General features: G+C 41.2%; 1 protein-coding gene across 1 annotated transcript; it reads left to right on the top strand.

Annotated features, from left to right (window-relative positions):
* Positions 1-1425: 1425 nt before the first annotated feature.
* On the top strand, positions 1426-16313 carry LOC138978234 (15-hydroxyprostaglandin dehydrogenase [NAD(+)]-like). The gene is made up of 7 exons (XM_070350907.1): positions 1426-1678; positions 2285-2408; positions 8817-8923; positions 11401-11497; positions 13639-13715; positions 14031-14176; positions 14450-16313. Exons 1-7 carry the CDS (start codon positions 1586-1588, stop codon positions 14607-14609), a joined length of 804 nt encoding a protein of 267 aa, XP_070207008.1. The 5' UTR covers positions 1426-1585; the 3' UTR covers positions 14610-16313.
* The last annotated feature ends 5167 nt before the right edge of the window (positions 16314-21480 follow it).

A 21480-nucleotide genomic window follows, 5' to 3' on the forward strand; every position in this document is an offset into this window, starting at 1 on the left:
ACACACACACACACACACACACTCACGCACACACACACGCACACAATACACACGCACGCACACACACACACACACACACACACACGCACACAATACACACGCACGCACACACACACACACACACACACACGCACACAATACACACGCACACACAGAATGTTTGCTTGGAGATGCAATCAGGCAAGTACGAGGTTTAATCAGAGCAAGGACATCTGCGGGACTCTAATTATTATAGGCCAGAATAAGATGAAAGTGACGAGTCACCTCAAGTGAACAGGCATATCACGTTTCATTATATGTGTATTTCTGTTGTTGCATTTTTGTTCATGTTATCTAGCTGTTTTCCCTAGAAGACCAAACGTACTTCTTGTGTCAGATTCGCTAGTGCATTTTGTACATGTTTTGCGAGCGTTCCTGCTTTCCAATTGCAATACCCAGCTTTCTTCGGTCTTCTGTCCTCTGGCCATCAGAGCTCCACAAAGACGCTTCGCCTAGAGCGTACCGGGACCCCCAACTTAATGAAAAGGGGGTCCTTGGACACCCTCAGTGGGGTTTTAGAGGGTCCAAAGACCAGGAGGTTCATATTCTTACTTTCGTAAAGCACATTCCCTGCCGACACATGATCTTTGGAGCGCTCGTTTCAACGCAATGCCGACTTTTGGAAGTTCTCCGAGCCCTTAACAAAAGCAATGATGGTCAAATCGGTTAGATCTAACTTCATAAATTTCCATTGATAAAGATCGGGCAGAAAATATTCTGAAAACAATAACGGATATGTAGGTGCGTCCCGGGTGTTGCTCTTTTTAGTTTTAGTGAATCGCGGGACCCTGCCCCCCCCCCCCCCCCCCCCCCCTCCCGACTCCCACCCCGCAATGAATTTCTCGTAATTTTTTTAATTTGAAATAAAATTAATTTCTAGTGCGTAAGGGACGCAGGCCGTACGCATATGTTTTGGAACTCTGGGCCAATGTGATTGTTTATATGCAGTGCAGTGAGATTTTGGGTGGGACAGAATCCACACAGGTACAAAGACTTCTGCGGGGTCGTGCTTACTGATCAATCACCAAGACAGACATGCTCTTTCAGAGATTATGTCACAAAACAGTTGTCTTCACACACACAAAAATAATCCTTTAATGGTGACTATCGCCTTGATAGCATTGTTGTTCTTTAACCGGGGCATGCGTGTAATTATCATCGCGGACCTGAAGATGCATAACTCTGGTTGTTATCTTTTAAATTGTCCTTAGTTGGCACGAGGTTGGTTCAAAAAGAGAGAGTGTGTGTGTGTGTGCTTGTGTGTGTGTGTGTGTGTGGGTGGGTGGTGTGTGTGTGAGAGAGAGAGAGAGAGAGAGAGAGAGAGAGAGAGAGAGAGAGAGAGAGAGAGAGAGAGAGAGATGCAAAACTGCTGTGACCCAATTCTTCAGAACGCTTACTGGTTACTGTATGTGTCAGGAAAGTGCAGACGACTAGAGTGTTGCGCTTTTCAAACACGACATTGTTACCGTTCTATAAGTGAAATACAAATCGAAGACTTTGACGTCATAATTCAATTTGAACTTGCAAAACCAAGAAAACAAAGAAGATGCAACTGAAAGGAAAAACAGCTCTCGTAACTGGAGGTGCTTCTGGGGTTGGGTTGGCGGTCATTGAGACACTGGCAAGTAAAGGCACAAAGGTGAGCGTCCTCCACCTCCTCCTTATCATCATCATCATCATCATCATCATCATCATCATCATCATCATCATCATCATCATCATCATCATCATCATCATTTTCATCATATCAAAATAATTCAACAAATATTGCAGGGACTGATTTGTGGTATATGTTTTAAGTTGAATAATGTTCATATCCCTTGCACAGACCTATATAAACTATGATAAACTCTGCCTGTTCTGACTTTTTGTCGATCTTTTAATTGGTACCTTGAGTTTTTGTCAGGTCGCTTTTGGAAGTACCTTTATTTTAAAGGCGGTCGCGTGAGCCATGTAAACGAAATCTTTGATCCGAAAGGTGTACCAGACAGCCAAGTTGAGTGCCTTTAATTGCATCGAAAGTTGGAATGAAATGACACTGGAATGAATGTTTTAGATGGGGTACGAAAATGGGTGCAATATTATAATTTGTTTGCCGATTTTATACATAGGTCCCTGTCCCGTCTAAAAAGCGTTAACAGATCTGTGTGGTGAACATCATTTCTTACACGAGAATAATTGTAGGGCCTATAGGACCTAGCATTATCTTGTACAAGTGTGTCCAAGTCGTTATGTGTTCAATTAGGCGGTGTCTCTGGACGTGTCTGAAGAAGCCGGACAGACAGCAGCAGCCGTCACCAACGACAAATATGGCGCCGGTTCCGTCACCTTCATCAAGTGTGACGTCACACACGTTGAGCAACTGGAAAGTGAGCAGCTCTATGTGCATCTTTTTTGTGTGTCTCTGTGTCCGTCTGTTTCCCGCTGTAATACTTTATCCTTTGTGCGCAAAGGAGAAAAACGCAAGTGATCAATCAAGCGATCTGTTCTCAAGGCCGTATCTCTCCCCCGACGGGCGCAGTGGCCTAGTGGATAAGACATCGGCCTCCTAATCGGGAGGTCGTGAGTTCAAATCCCGGCAGCGGTCGCCTGGTTGGTTCAGGGTGGAGATTTTTCCGATCTCTCAGGTCAACTTATGTGCAGACCTGCTAGTGCCTTATCCCCCTTCGTGTGTACACGCAAGCACAAGACCAAGTGCGCACGGAAAAGATCCTGTAATCCATGTTAGAGTTCGGTGGGTTATAGAAACACGAAAATACCCAGCATGCTTCCCCCGGAATCGTCGTATGGCTGCCTGAATGGCCGGGTAAAAACGGTCATACACGTACAAATCCACTCGTGCAAAAACATGAGTAAACGTGGGAGTTTCAGCCTATGAACAAAGATGAAGAAGAAGAAGTATATCTCTTCCCCATCCCGGTTCTACTAATGAATGCAAAAATAATAATATAAGTGTAGCAATAGATATAATCCATCTCGCCTAATTGAACGTGCAACTGTGTGATAATAGAGTATCTTTTTGAAAATGTTACAACGCCACCTCTTCCCTTTAATATCTCAGTGGCAGCGTTGCTTGCAACTTTAAATGTTTCAACAGATCCCCCGAAATCCATATCGCGCACTCCCACAGATAATGCATTTTTAGCATTGTTTTCTGGGCTTAAATTCTAAACAAAAGAAAATGAGTAATAGCCTATAACAACTCCAAATGTCACCAAAGCAATCATTCATAATTTGTGCATCTCTGGGGTGGTTCTATGTGAATTTTTCTTTCGTGTGGAATTGAACGGAGGACGCGAATCCCAATAGAAAATCCCAATCTGTCAGCATTTGTGGTAGCGGTGTTGGTGCTGATGATAATGTTAATGGTGTTTAGTTTTGGCTTTTGATCTCCCGGGAAAAATGAATGGGATCTTGTCCAGTTCTCTCTCTCGTGTGTGTGTGTGTGTGTGTGTGTGTGTGTGTGTGTGTGTGTGTGTGTGTGTGTGTGTGTGTGTGTGTGTGTGTGTGTGTGTGTGTGTGTGTGTCTCTCTCTCTCTTTCTCTCTTTCTCTCTCTCTCTCTTTCTCTCTCTCTCTCTTTCTCTCTCTCTCTCTCTTTCTCTCTCTCTCTCTCTCTCTCTCTCTCTCTCTCTCTCTCTCTCTCTTTCTCTCTCTCTTGCTTCAATGATGATAAATAGTCCTGATTATCTCATCAAACGCAAACAAAGGACAGAGCGACGGAAGAGCCGATTGGTTGGTTGGTTGGTTGGTGGTTGTTTGTAACGTCCCTTCAATCATATATGGCTAAGCGCGCGGGATCGATGCAAGTTTGATGAATTTCTCATTTGCATGCACGTTATACTCTCTGTGTCTGAAATTATTTACATTTAGGTATATCACTGTAATGCGGAAAAGATGAGTCAAATGAGCTTCGTAGCGATTCAACAATGATCTGTCTGTGTTCTTCGTTAACTATATAATATGCATTTATCCCATGGCCTATATACGCGAGTGAGACCATTCATGAGATAACAATATCGTTCAAACCACACGTGTGTATATCATGTAAATGAGGTCATGTCAAACTAGTTTGGCAGGGACCTGCTTTTCGACTGCTTATGATGCCAGAGTCACCGAGACAAACGTCAATATGGAAACCCTTTTACACTAGTCTGTGCTGTTTCTCCTGGTACACTGCCCTGACTCTCTTCCCACACTGTGTTAAGAAAATTTTCTTTCCGACGCTTCCGTCATCTGCTTCAGGGGAAATTCAAAGAGGTTGGTGAAGCTATTTATCTCTATAAATGAAGTATTACGAAGTGTTGCACATCGAGATAGGTCAGGTTAGTTCTGTTAGTGTCTATACTTAATGCCAATGGGTTTTTCGGGTTTGTATTTCGCGTATTTTACCCGTGAATCGGCCGAATGACGGACCCGTCGCTGCACAGCTGCAAAGTTTGTCGCTTCGAGCGCAAAATCGTGAGGAAAACGCGTCTTGTAAGTAATGCTAATACATTCTACCAAAACCTAAACATGTCTGCCCCAATCCTGCCAAGTGTCGTAGTTGTAGTCCCCCGCAAACAGCTGTAATCGTAAGAAGAATGTGATCATTCCTGCAGATTTGTGTGTCGTGCACCCGATTTGACCGAATTTTAGCGTGTCGTACACCCGCTGTGACGTTTTTCACGTCGTGACGTCCACCCGATGCTCACGTTCTGTGTCGTCTCTCCGATCGTGCACTTACCTTTTGCACATGACCTTGTTTGTTTGTATTCTGATCGTCTTGGAGTGATTTTTCAGGGACAACATGGATCAGGTCATGGAAGTTGTGGAAGAAGAAGAAGCGGAGTTATCCGCTGAATTTATGGATAGTTACCTGGACATAGTCCAAACTCCAGAAAAAGGAGGCAAAGGTGACACCCAAAGAAACATCGACACCCAAAGAGAAATCGACATGTAAGTTATATTTTATTATTATGTAAGCCTGTGCAGGATCATGTTTATGGGCCGCTCACACGTGGATTCTTGCACACGTCGATTCTTGTCAAAATTCAGGTTTAGCGACAACAATGATGTAGCTGTAAACCTATTGAACTGACAGCTGAAAGCAGCGATTGGCTGCACCTCATGTCAATAGGTTATAGCTACAACATTGTTATCGTTTTTTGACAATAAGGATTAACGTGTGAGCCATCCATTACCACCAGTTGACTGTAGCTGTTGTCCGTGTGCAGGTATTGGCAACGCTTGATTATGATAATATGAAAGCGTACTGATCATGTTATAGTTATAGTTTTACAATGCAACAACGGACTATTGTACCTGAATAATGTTTATATACATTCGATCTGGTTAGACTAACACAAGCTTTTTGTATCTTGTTGTATGTGGACAGCTGCTGACGATGGTGCTGGGCCTTCGACAGAGAAGCCAACGTCGCCCAAGAAGAAGAAGACACCCATGAAGAAGAAGATGGAGGCCTCGGCTGACAAGTCAGTGCACCAGTGCCACGAGTGTGGTAAAACTTACAAGCATTACCGCACCTTGTGGGCTCATCAGCGCTTTGATCATGGTGAAGGAAAAACAAATCATGAATGCACCATATGTGACAAAAAGTTCACACAAAAAATTGATCTGACGTCACACCGCAACGTGAAGCATGACAAGATTAAGCCTTATTCATGTGATTCATGCGGCAGATCTTATGCAAGTCCTAAAAACTTGTGCCCCTCAAAGCATGTGTGCAAAGGGAAACCAAAAGAGGTGGCCTGCACCCAGTGTGGCAAGACCAAAAAGGTTTCTGAGTGACCATGTCCGTTACCATCACACACGGGCAGGGTGTTCTTGTAAGGTGTGTTTTGCACACTTCAAGCACCGTGAACAGCTACGCCGCCATGTGGCGAAAGGCTGTCCAATGTCTGCATCTACTTGAGTATGCACCTTTAAATGACCTTGACCTTCAGGTGATATTAAAAGTCAAACAACTGAAGCTGGCAATGACACCATACATTCAGAACTATTTTACACATTTTTCCACCCAAAATACACCACATGACCTTGACTCCAGGTCAAGGTCACACAAGACATGGCTATCAATTCAACAGATAGGAAGCACATTGGTGTTTATTGGCACTTTCTACCAAAAGACATTGTCATTTAGTGGTAAAGTCACGTTTTGGACACATTTCAGAGGGGTCAAAATGACCTTGACCTTGAAGCAAGGTCAACCAAACTGGTATCAAAAGATAGGGCTCACTATGCCCTATATACCACTTGTAGCTCGGGTCGACATTTTCAAAAACTTGGGAGAAAATTGGGAAAATGTGAAAAATAACTGTTTTTAAAGGCCCGTGACCTTGACCTTGAAGCAAGGTCAAGTCACTATGTATGTTTTTTTAAGGTCTTGTCATCATACACCATCATGCCACATTTGGCGCTGATAGACTTCATAGCGGCTGAGAAAAAATCCAACGTTTAAGTTTTTGGGACCAGACGGCCGGACGGAGGGACGAACGACTAGGCTGAGTACATAGACTCACTTTTGCTTCGCATGTGAGTCAAAAATCTCTTTGTTTATAATAAGTGTAACTTCTGTAAGATGTTTAAAGATCCATTTGGACAGGGGCATACCAGCTACCTGCATCGCACAGTGCAGCGTATCTATCCTAGACTGTCATGTCAACCCAACTGTGGGGCCTGGATGGAAGATAACTTTATTCCTGCCCCAACACCCCTTTGCAATGGTTGAAAGGTAAGCGAGACTAAGAGTACTTACCAAGGTGTCTTTATCCACATTGTTGGTAAGATCCGGCTATTGTCATCTCCATGACTGTGTCTGAAAATGACTCCATGCCAGTCAGAATACAAAAGAACGGCAAAGCTATACATGTAATTCGTGTTTATGTATGGGGAATTACACAATGTAACAAGTGAGAAAGGTCATGTGCAAAAGGTAAGTGCACGATCGGAGAGACGACACAGAACGTGAGCATCGGGTGGACGTCACGACGTGAAAAACGCCACAGCGGGTGTACGACACGCTAAAATTCGGTCAAATCGGGTGCACGACACACAAATCTGCAGGAATGATCACATTCTTCTTACGATTACAGCTGTTTGCGGGGGACTACAACTACGACACTTGGCAGGATTGGTGCAGACATGTTTAGGTTTTGGTAGAATGTATTAGCATTACTTACAAGACGCGTTTTCCTCACGATTTTGCGCTCGAAGCGACAAACTTTGCAGCTGTGCAGCGACGGGTCCGTCATTCGGCCGATTCACGGGTAAAATACGCGAAATACAAACCCGAAAAACCCATTGGCATTAAGTATAGACACTAACAGAACTAACCTGACCTATCTCGATGTGCAACACTTCGTAATACTTCATTTATAGAGATAAATAGCTTCACCAACCTCTTTGAATTTCCCCTGAAGCAGATGACGGAAGCGTCGGGAAGAAAATTTTCTTAACACAGTGTGGGAAGAGAGTCAGGGGTGTGTGGTAGAAGTTTTGGAACTTTCACGTCACGCTACACTTTCTAAAGAGACGTGTCTTTGCTTTAAAGTCAAAGATTGGCACAAGGCTTTGGAATAGATGAGGTTCCAAAAGGAGCGTCTTCAATTTGGACTCCTCCACTGCGGGACGTTTTGAGTAAATTACACGTCAGTACAATATGTAGGATAAACAAAATACCACACGGCTTGCTGTGTCGTACCATATTTACACTCGTTGCTTTTTCAAATAGTGAACAGCTCGCTTTCGCTCCCAGTTCAATATTTAAAAAAAAAAACTCCTGTCAGTAAATCTGGTACGACACAGCAAGCCATGTAGTATTCTCTATATAATGACTCGTGAATGTGTTTAAAAATACCATTACCTTAATCGCGTAAACAGTAATTTTCGGTATTTTATCGGTAAAAATGATGCTGAATGCTTTCAATATCGTAAACTGGTCAAATATACCAGTAAACATCACATTTGAGCACATTCTTCTTGACAAATACAATGTAAACAATGTGGGTTTTTTTTAGACCTTGCTTGGTTTGAGTTGTTTCGGTGAATGAGTGACCATTTTCTGTGAAAGTCAAAATTCGTGACTGTAAAGAAATATACAGGCTTGGATATCGGTTCGATTGCTGCAGTTCCTGTCTGCATAAACACTGTGAGAGATGCTATGACCGATGCATAATGCACTGTTTTCTGTCACACATTTCCCCAAGCACCAATTTTGAAGTATATCTATGTTGAATGCGTACAGACTCTCTAATGGCTTGGAACTGAAACATCGCTCGGTGTGAAATGTTAATTGCAATCACTTAGCGCCTTGTACCTGTTATTGTAATGAGATGCACCTTCCTCTGTCTCTGTCTCTGTCTCTCTCAGTCTGTCTCTGGCTGTCTGTCTGTCTGTCTCTGTCTCCTCGTATCTGTCTGTCTGTCTGTCAGTCTGTCTGGCTGTCTGGCTGTCTGTGTGTCTCTCTCTCTCTCTCTCTCTCTCTCTCTCTCTCTGTCTCTGTCTCTGTCTCTCTGTCTCTCTGTCTCTCTCTCTCTCTCTCTCTCTCTCTCTCTCTCTCTCTCTCTCTATCTCTTTTATACACTTATACATACGTATCCTATGGATCACGAATGTATGTTGGTTCCCGCTGATACATGTTGTTTCACGCTAGCGCATGTTGTTTCACCGCATTGGCGCAGGTTGTTTCAAATCGCATGTTGTTTGACACTGACGCATGTTGTTTGACACCGACGCAGGTTGTTTGACAATGATTGTGCATTGTTTGACACTGACGCAGGTTGTTTCAAGCAGGCAGTGTCAGTGCTGGGTCACATTGACATCGTCTTCAACAACGCTGGCGTCATCCTGGAGAACAGATGGGAGTACATGATTGACGTCAACTTTGTGAGTACTTTCACACCCTGATGTTGTCTTCCACAAACAAAGTAGTTAAAGGGGTTTATTATTAAAGTGAACTTCTCCGGAAAGTGTCGAATTTGAACATTCATGTTTTCCAGTTGCGAATTTAGTTTGAAGAATACCCCGACAAGGGAGACAACAAATATGACATCATTTTACTAGCGGCAAGCTGATTGCCTCCCGTGCAGACCATTTGTTTCTTTCAATCTTTTGGCTGGTTGTTTTGGCTTGTACAAGTTTTTACGTTATGTGGGTTTTATCTTAATCCAGTTGTTCAGTTGATTTCTTCGGCAGGCCAAATGTTAAACCCAATTCGTTGGAACAGTGAAGGTGTGAAAGAAATGTGCCCAGGCTTATGATTCGGATAAGACCATGCCTACATTGGACACATACAACAAATCAACACCTTGTCTGCTTTCTACGCAAAGTAATAATTTTGGGATGAATAATTATCTCTAAAAGCCACTAACAGTTTGTTTGTTTTGCTTAACGCCCAGTCCACCACGAAGGGCGATATCAGGGCGGTGCTGCTTTGCCAGTTAACGTGCGCCACACACAAGACAGAAGTCGCAGCACAGGCTTCATGTCTCACACAGTCGGCACATTATTCTGACACTGTCCTAGCACTAACCCCATAATGCCAGACGCCAGGCGGAGCAGCCACTAGATTGCCAATTTTAAAGTCTTAGGTATGACCCGGCCGGGGTTCGAACCCACGACCTCCCGCTCACTGGGCGGACTCCTTAGGCCTACCACTAGGCCACCGTGTTGCAGTGCCACTAACAATAGCTTTTAAGAAATTATTTCATAAATTAAAGATCCGTTCTATAGTTCTGCCTTGTAAAAGCCTGGGCAGATTTGGTATAATGAACCGAATCGTTTACACGGGAAAAGCTTTGAGTCGGTACAGTGCCTGAAATAATGTAGGGGAAAGGCTCCTAATATAGACCACTTTTTGTTTTATGCTAATAACTAGCTTGTTTTCTTGCGAAGTAGTTTCATTTTGTGTTTGGTCGTCCTTCTTTCTTAGGTTAACCGTTAGGCCTAATTAGAGTGAATTAGCTTTGATAGACATTCAGCAAAAATTAAATACAGAAAAAAATCACAAATGGTCCATATTAGGCGCCCAGGCTCCTAATATGGACCTGTGAAGCGGCCTTCACGAATCACTGTAAAAAGCCCCCTATACTTCAAAATAACATTATACAACTTAGTGTGCAAGTCAGACCAATTAAAATATGCCTTTATCTGTTGACAAGAGCATTATTTGAAGCACACCAGGAAACTAAAGAAGCTTATGAAAAACAGAGTGAAAATAAGTGAAATTATCAACTTCGAAAAGAAGACTATTTGTTATATTTTTTTTAAATCTCGAGGGCTAGTTATAGGTTATTTTCAGCAAGCTTCTTAATGAATTGATGAAAATAGCCTTTAGCGTTTAATTTCTTCGATTTGTTGAAGGTGGTCCATATTAGGGGACTCACACATACTTTGAGATGTTGCTATTATTTTTTGTTTACAGTAGAAACTCGGGGTCAAAACTGCTAAAATGTAACAAATACGGTCTTAGCTATCATATATAGCAATTTTTGTGTGATAAAACCTTTGGCTGTGGACAGAAACGAGTCCGTTTTAGGCGGCCAATATAGAGTGAATGCTGCCAAAAGTGAAAAAAAGAGAAAAAGCCTAACGGTTTTGAGGTTTGTGTTTCTGCAACTGTTTTGACATATGCAGGTTATCCAGAGAGGGTGAATACAGTGAATGAAATTGTTTTGAACGCTCTTGTCAGAACTGGAGGTGGTCCATATTAGGAGCCGGTCCATATTAGGAGCCCTTCCCCTACCTGTAGTACAGAGGAACCCCCCCTTTTAAGACCCCCCCCCCCCCAAAAAAAAAAAAAAAAAACCCTTCCCTTTTTAAGACCTTGCATTTTGAGATTTTCTGTTCATAACCTCTCTAAATTTACCTCCATTCTAAGACTTCCTACTTTTCAAGACCTGATTATCATTAGTCTTAATAGGGGGGTTCTACTGTACACTACATTGGGGTGTGCACGTTAAAGATCCCACGAAGTGACAAAAGGGTCTTTCCTGGCAAAAGTGTATAGGCATAGATAAAAATGTCCACCAAAATACCCGTGTGACTTGGAATAATAGGCCGTGAAAAGTAGGATATGCGCCGAAATGGCTGCGATCTGCTGGCCGATGTGAATGCGTGATGTATTGTGTAAAAAAAAAAAATTCCATCTCACACAGCATAAATAAATCCATGCGCCTTGAATATGTGCGCAATATAAATTGCATAAAATATCAAATAAAAAATAAATTTAGAAAAATAAAATAAATCCCTGCGCTTAGAACTGTACCCACGGAATACGCGCGATATAAGCCTCATATTGATTCATTGATTGATTGATACTGTGCTTGATGGTGCCGTTGGTGTAACTGACCGTTGTGTGACAGAAAGGTGTGGTGGCCGGCACCCAGCTGGCCGTGGAACACATGAGGCGTGACAAGGGAGGGAAGGGAGGTGTCATCATCAACACCTCCTCCTATGTTGGTAAGCGTTTTGGGTGACAGGACGACACAAAGAAAGAAATAAATTAAAAAATATTAAAAAATAATAATAAAAAATTTAAAAATCTAAACAAATTGCAAAAAAATTAATGATTAGGAAAATAATCAAAGAAAGAAAGAGAGAAAAGAATTAATTAACAAGTCGCGTAAGTAAGTAGATAATTAAGTAGATGTGTGTGATAATTAAGTACAGATAATTAAGTACAGACTCATGCACGCGTGCGCACACACACACACACACACACACCACACACACACACACACACACACACACACACACACGAGTACAGACTCATGCACGCGTGCACACACACACAAATACACACACACACACACACACACACACACACACACACTCGAGTACAGACTCATGCACGCGTGCGCACACACACACACACACACACACACACACACACACAAATACACACACACACACACACACACGAGTACAGACTCATGCACGCGTGCGCACACACAAATGCACACACACACCACACACACACTCACACACACAAATACACACACACACACACACCACACACACACTCACACACACACGAGTACAGACTCATGCACGCGTGCGCACACACAAATACACACACACACCACACATACACTCACACACACACGAGTACAGACTCATGCACACACACACAAATACACACACACACACACACACTAACACACACACACACACACACACACACACATACACACAAACAGTAACACTAACACATGTGCACAAAATGAACACAAACACACACACCGCGCGAGAGAGAAAGACTACAGGGAGGCATGACGTCATGATGCATTAATTGACGTCAAAGACTTTCGACCGTGACGTATTCTTCTTACGCGAGCTTTATCCATAGACTTGGAAACTACGGAATTTCTACCCGTCCAAAGCGGCCTTGGGTGGCGTTTGCTCAAAAAATGGGGGCGCCAATTTTACCCACCGTATTTTTGTTAGTATGGTCCCAATTTTTGGTGAACTTCCATCTCCAACTGTGGCCCATTTTCGGGCACAAAGAATCCTTCTTTATCATGTATTATTCGGTATGCACATTTCTCAAATCGATTACAGTATAGCGTTCACGGGATACCTCCAGCTTCGCTGGGATAATTTTTATATATTTAATTTTCAGAGCTTGTTTTTAATGCGAATATAACATATTTATATGTTTTTGGAATCAGCAAATGATGGAGAATAAGATAAAGGTAAATTTGGATCGTTTTATAAATTTTTATTTTTTTTTACAATTTTCAGATTTTTAATGACCAAAGTCATTAATTAATTTTTAAGCCACCAAGCTGAAATGCAATACCGAAGTCCGGGCTTCGTCGAAGATTACTTGACCAAAATTTCAACCAATTTGGTTGAAAAATGAGGGCGTGACAGTGCCGCCTCAACTTTCACGAAAAGCCGGATATGACGTCATCAAAGACATTTATCAAAAAAATGAAAAAAACGTTCGGGGATTTCATACCCAGGAACTCTCATGTCAAATTTCATAAAGATCGGTCCAGTAGTTTAGTCTGAATCGCTCTACACACACACACACACACACACACGCACGCACGCACACACGCACGCACATACACCACGACCCTCGTTTCGATTCCCCCTCGATGTTAAAATATTTAGTCAAAACTTGACTAAATATAAAAAGGAGAAAGAAAGAAACAAAAAGAAAAAGACAGACGACAGAAGAAAAAAGAAAATTGCGCTTATGTTTGCATAAACTCCTGCAAGTTGCCCCATGCACTTATTGTCTAAACGAAGTATATATATCACCCTCATGTTGTGTTTCGACGTGAATAAATCACACTGCACTGCGTGAACAGACGCATGAGTTGTATACTGTGCAGCGAGGAATGAACAGAAAGCGTACTTGATATTAGTACCAACGCCTTTTGCTTTCCAAGATGTCATAATTTAGTCAAAATATGAATAAGATGTCAAAGATCATGATATACAATATCTGTCTGCCCCCTTCGTAATCTTTGTCATTTTTTATAATCTTTGACGTTTTAAATTTAATTCAAAACTGTTAACTGATTCTAGTTGATTGTTTCAATGAAATGTTTGTGTTTAAAGACTGATTTTTTCTTTTCCACTCGTAGGCCTTGTGCCCAAGTTCACGCACCCTGTTTACGTGGGTTCCAAGTTTGCTGTTGTGGGCTTCACTTCAAGCTGGGCGGTAATTTTTTTTTTTAACCGTGTGTCCTAAACCATTGCATAAGTTTCTTTGAATCGATTCGTTTGTTTGGTTACACATGGTACAGAAGGAACAGCAAAGGATAATGAATGACAACCTGCAACAACGCAATATATGTGTGTGTGTGCGTTTGTCTGTCTGTGTGCGTGGTGCTTGCGTTTTTTTCACTTAACTCTTGAGTAGTATACGAACTTCTATGAATTTGTTGGCAAGAATGCGAACGCAAAAGAAGCGGTCATGACTTAAAATACTGTTTTAGTCTACTGCTGAAACAAAGCATTGTTTGTGTGTTTGCAGAGTAACCCGTACATGAAAGACATGGGGCTGCGGTTCGGAACTCTCTGCCCTACAGCCGTGGACACGGCGTTCCATCAGCTGAAGGACGAGCAGGTCCGGTACCCCAGGGAGTTCAGAGAGTCCGTCAAGATGCAGACCCTCCTCCCGTAAGTTGTTCCGTGTAGTAGTTTCGCACACTCTTAACAGAAATGAACACATTTTGAACACTGTCTTATTCGTAACTAGTTTTGAACACTTTGTGATATTGTACATATTTTGCTGACAAAAGTAGCACACAGTGTTAAAAAAAAGCACAACAAATGTTCAGTGACTTTTGAACACTATCTGTTTATAACGTGTGTGTCTTCTACTAGCAGAACTTGTAGAACATATACAACAATAACACTGACTTGCATTGCTCAAACACCTGCCTGTTCCAGAGTCCCGAGGGCGGTGGAGGGCTTCCTTCAGCTGGTGGAGGACGATGAGAGCAACGGGTCCAACCTGATGGTGATGGCCCAGGGCAACCTCTACCAGCAGCAAGTCCTGCAGGACGGCAAGGGGCTGCCCAAACCACAGTTCTACTTCTTCCCTTCTTAAAGTCTGCCCAGCAGCGGCACTTCTGCGCAACTTGAATTAAAGTCACTAAGCAGTACCTCATCTTCTCTTCTTGTGCATTTGATTTTGTAAATGCTTACACATATATGCGGTTTACGCATTGTCATCATCTTAATCATCATCATCATTCATGCTTTTTTCTTCCTCTTTGGTATTTTTTTAAAACATTTTTATTGTGTGTTTGTGCGTCTCAAGGATAGATTATAACAAAAAAGGCCTAACCTTAAATCTTAATCCTTGTAAAATAAAGTTCAGTTCAGATCAGTTCCTAAAGTCTGTCAAACAGTGCCTATTCTCCCATTCTCATGATCTAACCAAAAATGCCTCCAGTTCTTTTCGTGCATTCTGCCCAAAGGTGCCCAATTTTTACCTCCTAAAGTCTCCCTTCCTAACAACATTATCTTTCGTTCCTAAAATCGGCCAAATAGTGTCAGTTTGCCCATTTCGAAAGTCCGCCAGTCGTGTCCCTGTATCCCCCCATGCACGCTTTATCTCTCCTAACGGCGTGATTGAGTCGACCTGATTCGATTCGATTACATCACCGAACTGATATCACAGTGTATGACTAATCTTCCTTTTTACATTTAGTCAAGTTTTGACTAAATGTTTTAACGTAGAGGGGCAATCGAGACGAGGGTGTGGTGTATGTGTGTGTGTGTTTGTGCGTGTGTGTGTAGAGCGATTCAGACTAAACTACTGGACCAATCTTTATGAAATTTGACATGCGAGTTTCTGGGAATGATATCCCCGGACGTTTTTTTCTTTTTTTCGATAAATGTCTTTGATGACGTCATATCCGGCTTTTTGTAAAAGTTGAGGCGGCACTGTCACACCCTCATTTTTCAATCAAATTGATTGAAATTTTGGCCAAGCAATCTTCGACGAAGGCCGGACATCGGTATTGAATTTCAGCTTGGTGGCTTAAAAATTAATTAATGACTTTGGTCATTAAAAATCTGAAAATTGTAAAAAAAATTAAAAAAAAATGTTTTTATAAAACGATCCAAATTTACGTTCAGTTTATTCTTTATCATGTTCTGATTCCAAAAACATATAAATATGTTATATTTGGATTAAAAACAAGCTCTGAAAATTAAAAATATAAAAATTATTATCAAAATTAACTTTCCGAAATCGATTTAAAAACAATTTCATCTTATTTCTTGTCAGTTCCTGATTCTAAAAACATATAGATATGATATGTTTGGATTAAAAACACGCTCAGAAAGTTAAAACGAAGAGAGGTACAGTAAAGCGTGCTATGAAGCACAGCGCAACCGCTACCGCGCCAAACAGGCTCGTCACTTTCACTGCCTTTTGCACTAGCGGCGGACTACGTTCAGTTTCATTCTGTGAGTTCCACAGCTTGACTAAATGTAGTAATTTCGCCTTACGCGACTTGTTTTTCTATCCTTCTTCACCTTGACTATTCAAGGCAGATTATACCCGCAAATGTCTTTTTCTGTCCCTTAACCTGTATGTTCATAATCCAGATAACCATGATAATTATATTGATGAGTAATTTGTTTCACGTTCTTATTCTCGAATGTGATAGGCAGACATGTTTCTTATTTGGCATCGAACACTTTATTGCGTTTTCATTTCATTCTGTGGTATCCACTTATACCATGAAACAACATTTTTAAGGGCTCCTGTTTGAAAAAGTAAAGTTGCAAAATCACCGTATTGAAACAGTGTTATGGTGTTGCTTGTATGCTTTATTGTATCTCAGTTCCCCTGAAGGACACGCACGCACACACGCATCCTCACTCGCGCGCACACATACACAAACACACATACTACGCATACACACGCAAACATACATACTCACACACACACACACACTCACGCACACTAACACACACACACACACACACACACACACACACACACACACACACACACACACACACACACACATACACACATACGCACACACACGTACGTACGTGCATACACACACACACACACACACATGGTCTTATGGTGTTGCTTATATATATACACACACACACACACACACACACACATACACACACACACACACACACACACACACACACATAGTCTTATGGTGTTGCTTATATATACACAAACACACACACACACACACACACATAGTCTTATCACCTTATTGTGTTGCGTATATACACACAAACACACATACACCCACACACATACTGACACACAAACTGACACACATATACACACACACACACACACACACACACACACACACACACACACACACACACACACACACACAGTTTATCCACTGTTTACTCAGTGTAGCCTGGCACCTGAGTCAGTTCACGCTTCCTATATACAGCAGCCAGCCTGCTGAGTTTAGTCGTGCCTGAAAAGAAAAGAAGGGTGCTCATATTGTGCAAACAAAATAAACCTGGGCGGATGTAAGGTGATCAACATGATTGCTTACAGGGGTGTAAAGGTCTCTTTAAGCAAATATATGCTGTGTCAGCCCAGTGGCCTAAACGTGATAACCCATATAGCACTTAGGCTTGGACTATGACTGTTGAATTGAATAATGAATAGACTTACGCATGTGTACTCCCCTTTTGTTCGCACGGCACACATTTTATCAGGACGCTACTGAGTTCAAGGACAGTGTTAGAGTTATAATCCCTGAGCGGGCCAGTGATGCTAGAAGTACGGACAGGTGTATGGTGCGATTTTTTTGGTTTTATTGTAAATCCGTGTAGATTTAAGTCTTTCTAAAAAGAATAGTGCCGAGATCAACTTTTACGAGGGCCGTATGGGGGAGGTAACATCGAAATGGTGTGAGTTGGGTCCTAACGTTTGTTTTGACAGCTTGCAAAAATTAAGTGGAGTCAAAACATGCCTTTTTTTTGCGGCAACTCCCATGCAGGATAGGCTATAGACGTGTTCAAGGTAAAAGCATGTACGGTCGAATCAGCCCTTGCGACCACCTCTAAATAACGTCCACATGACTGACTATTAGGGTTTAACGTCCTCTTAGACCAACTGGTCTATATTGGGACAGGTATTGGTAATACGTTGAAGATATGGTGTGATACTTTGATTCGAACAAGCCCGCTGTGGCTGTCTTCTTCGACACACCAGCATTGGGTTTGTCTCGTCAAAGTATCGAAATACGATAATTGGAGACGAGAGATGATGCATGCGTGTCTTCGTGTTTTCCAAGCCCTGAGACTTTCGCTGTGAACGTGGGATCTTTTTCGTGCGCATGTGTGCACACGGGGGTGTTCGGACACCGAAGAAAGTCTGCACAAAGTTGACTCCGAGAAATAAATCTCTCGCCGAACGTGGGGATCGAACCCACGCTGATAGCGACCAACTGGCTACAAAGCCAGCGCGCTACCAACTGAGCTACGTCCCCGCCCCCAACGTCCACATGCCCACATTGATCACTACGACGGAACCCCGATGAGTTTTCTTCTATGTAATTCACCTTTCCATCACGACCACCTCTCTATGCCGACCATTTTTGGCGGGGTCCCTTCGGTTGTGGTTATAGAGAGGTTTGACTGTATTAAACAAGCACTCAAAGCACACCACTGATACAAAGCATACACAGCCACACGCACCAACACAGAAACAAGCTGCATTTTTGTGATTGTGTTGAGGACCGCTTGTTTGGAAAAGTTGAACCACAGATGTACGCACACACACACACACACACACACACACACATACACACACACACACACACACACACATACACACACACACATACACACGCACGCACGCACGCACGCACGCAAACAAACACACACACACACACAAAGACACACGCACGCACGCACACACAAACACACACACACACATACACACACACACACACACACACACACACACACACACACACACACACGCGCGCGCGTACGCACCCACGCTCGCACCCACTTTTAAATACATAAGTACAGTACTTTTATTTGTGTTTTATTTGAAACTAAAATACGACAAACGAAACTGGCAACCGATCAGACCAACCAGCCCATAGTTGGTCTGAATGAGTTTTTGTCTCGAATTCGTAAGGTATAATCTTACTGCTGCTTGGTTTGACACGCTCGCATGGCTTCTTTGAAAGCCAGGATGTCTATATGTTTGAAATAATATGTTTGTATTTCTACCGGTATTTCAAATGTTGTTTTGTTTTGTTAAAAAGTGTTTGAAATACCTGTTTGCACACTTGCCTGGGCGTAGGTAAACTCTTGCCTTAGTCAGCGAAAATCAACAAAGAAGAACTTGAAAGCTTTGCTTTTCTCGCCTTTTATGCAATATGGACATTATACGTGAGCCACAGAATAGACTGCCGCGACCATCTGAAGTACAATAGCACCCGACAGGGGAACTTAATATGTGTATATTAAAGAAAGCATAAAGGTTCCGTGCCCTACATTTAAAGGGAGAGTCATAACTGGGTGAGTATGGCGGGGTAAAAACGGTCATACACGTAAAAATCCACTCGTGCAAAAACATGAGTGAAGAAGAAGAAGAAGAAGAAGAAGAAGAAGAAGAAGAAGAAGAAGACACCAAAAAACTCTACAGTCTGGCTGCGTGCAGTGCACTTTCACTCGTTCCTTTCTCCCTCTCCCGCCCACCACCTGCTTAATCATTTAGCTATCAGTAAGTAATAATTAGGCTTAGTAAATGCAGCAGACACATATTTCAACTGCATATATATATATAAATGTTTAAAACTAATTTGAGAGAAGTGCTGTACATTGAAAATCGTATGTCCATTATAGGTTGGGAAAAAAGTCTTAGTAAATGGAAGATTAAGTTTGTATAACGTGATTTTAAATCATACTGGGTTCGCATAATCAAATATAGCAAGCTCTACGACGTCTAATATGAACAGGAGAAGACGGTCCGGCCCATTCTTCTCCCCAAAACGGACTATTTTTAATTTTTTATTTTTTTTAAATTTTTTTTTGTTGTTGTTGACAAATACATATCAAAAGCAAACAAAGAATCTTACAATCTGAACTTCCTAGTCAAACAATAAAAAGGAAACCAAACAAAACAAGAAAACAAAATCAAACGAGCAAACAAAAACAACCTAACCAAAAAATACCATTACCAATACTAAAAGTTGGCGAACAAGCCCATTTCTTAAATCATTTATATTTGGTACACAGAACTAAAGATTAAGGCAAACACCAAAACTTACAATATGTAATCTATAGTCTTTTATTTTTTATTTTTTTCGGTTCGCACAGCAAACGTGTTTTTTGTTGTTGTTGTTTTTTTGTTTTTTTTAAATCATAATTTTATATTTCTGATCTGCAATTGCTTTTCGAATAAAACAAAAAGAGGCATTGAAGCCTTTGTTTTTTTATAAATACTTATGCACATTTTAGCAACCAAAATTATACGGTTCAATTCTTTCAACAGAGTTGCTTGCATTTTTCGATTTTTGACACCAAACATAATTTCGTGCACTGTTAACTCTATTTGTTTATCCAGATGTACCCAAATATAAAATTCTATCTGTTTCCAAAACTCAATCACAACTGGGCAAAAGAGAAAAAAGTGTTCTATATAATCAACGCTATTACTACAATATGAACAGACATTGTCCTCCACAACTTTCATTTTACATAACATAATGTTTGTGGGATAAATATTGTGAAGTAATTTTCATTGTAATACACGCAACCTTGTTTCTTTAACCGATTCAAAACTAATCAGCCAATCTTTCTTATCAATTTCATAATTAAATTTCCTCCTCCAAAAGCCAATTGCACACGGTTCAACAACTTTCATACTTACTAATTCTTTTCTAAACTGTTGTGCGCTGTGTACTTTCTTACCACGATATGAGGCGATATCCATCAAATCAATTTCTTTCTTTCCGTGCATCGTCTTATGCATTACATTCAGAACAACAGCACGAACCATGTTATATTCCAAAATTCTCCGTGGGGATTTTCCTAAAACATCACAAATGAACTGATAGGAAACAAATTCGTTTCTGTATAAAACATCATGTACACTATTAAGACCCTTTCTCGCCCAATCTTCAAAATACAGTACATTTCCAGCATAAGCAAAACATTGGTTATTCCATAGAAGCGGATTAAATAAATTATCATCAATACATAAGCCTACGTTGTTATCAAGCCAGGTTTTCAAAACAATTTTCCAAAATTTGGATTTGACAAGTTCACTCCCCTTTAGTCTCCGAAAATGAACATTTGAATAAAAACATTCACAATTTGAGCCGTACATTGAAAACACTGACTTTGGAACACATTTCCACTTATCCGTGACTTTGGGGGATGTCAGTCTGACAGCCCATTGTAATAAAAAGGATGCCTGCATGTGTTTCAAATCAATCATATTTAAACCACCATTTTCGACATCACTACACAATATTATCCTTTTAACCTTTTCAAATGCCTTTTTATTATTTTCTTTCTTTTTCCACAAAAATCTAAACAACAGTCTATTAACTTCTGCTAATACTTTATCAGGGATCACATATGCCTGCATAAAATAAACAAATTGGGAAATCAAAAACGTTTTTATTACAATAATTTTACCCATGATACTCAAATTTCTTTTCTCCCATGCCGAAATCAAGCGCTTAACAGACGTAATTCGCTCTGTCCAATTTTCCTCAACGTCAGAGGCTGATATGTCATTACAAAAATAAATTCCCAATATCTTTAATTTTTTCTTCCAATTGAAATCATAAAAGGTGTCTTGACAATGTTTTTGACTTCCTAGCCACATGGCTTCACATTTCGATAGATTCAACTTTAATCCGGAAACGTGGTAAAAAGAATCAAAAATCAATATTAATAAGGCATGTTTTAAATCCGTTTCACTTTTCAAAAATAAC

Source organism: Littorina saxatilis, linkage group LG1 (genome assembly GCF_037325665.1).
Source record: "Littorina saxatilis isolate snail1 linkage group LG1, US_GU_Lsax_2.0, whole genome shotgun sequence".
Lineage (NCBI taxonomy): Eukaryota > Metazoa > Mollusca > Gastropoda > Littorinimorpha > Littorinidae > Littorina > Littorina saxatilis.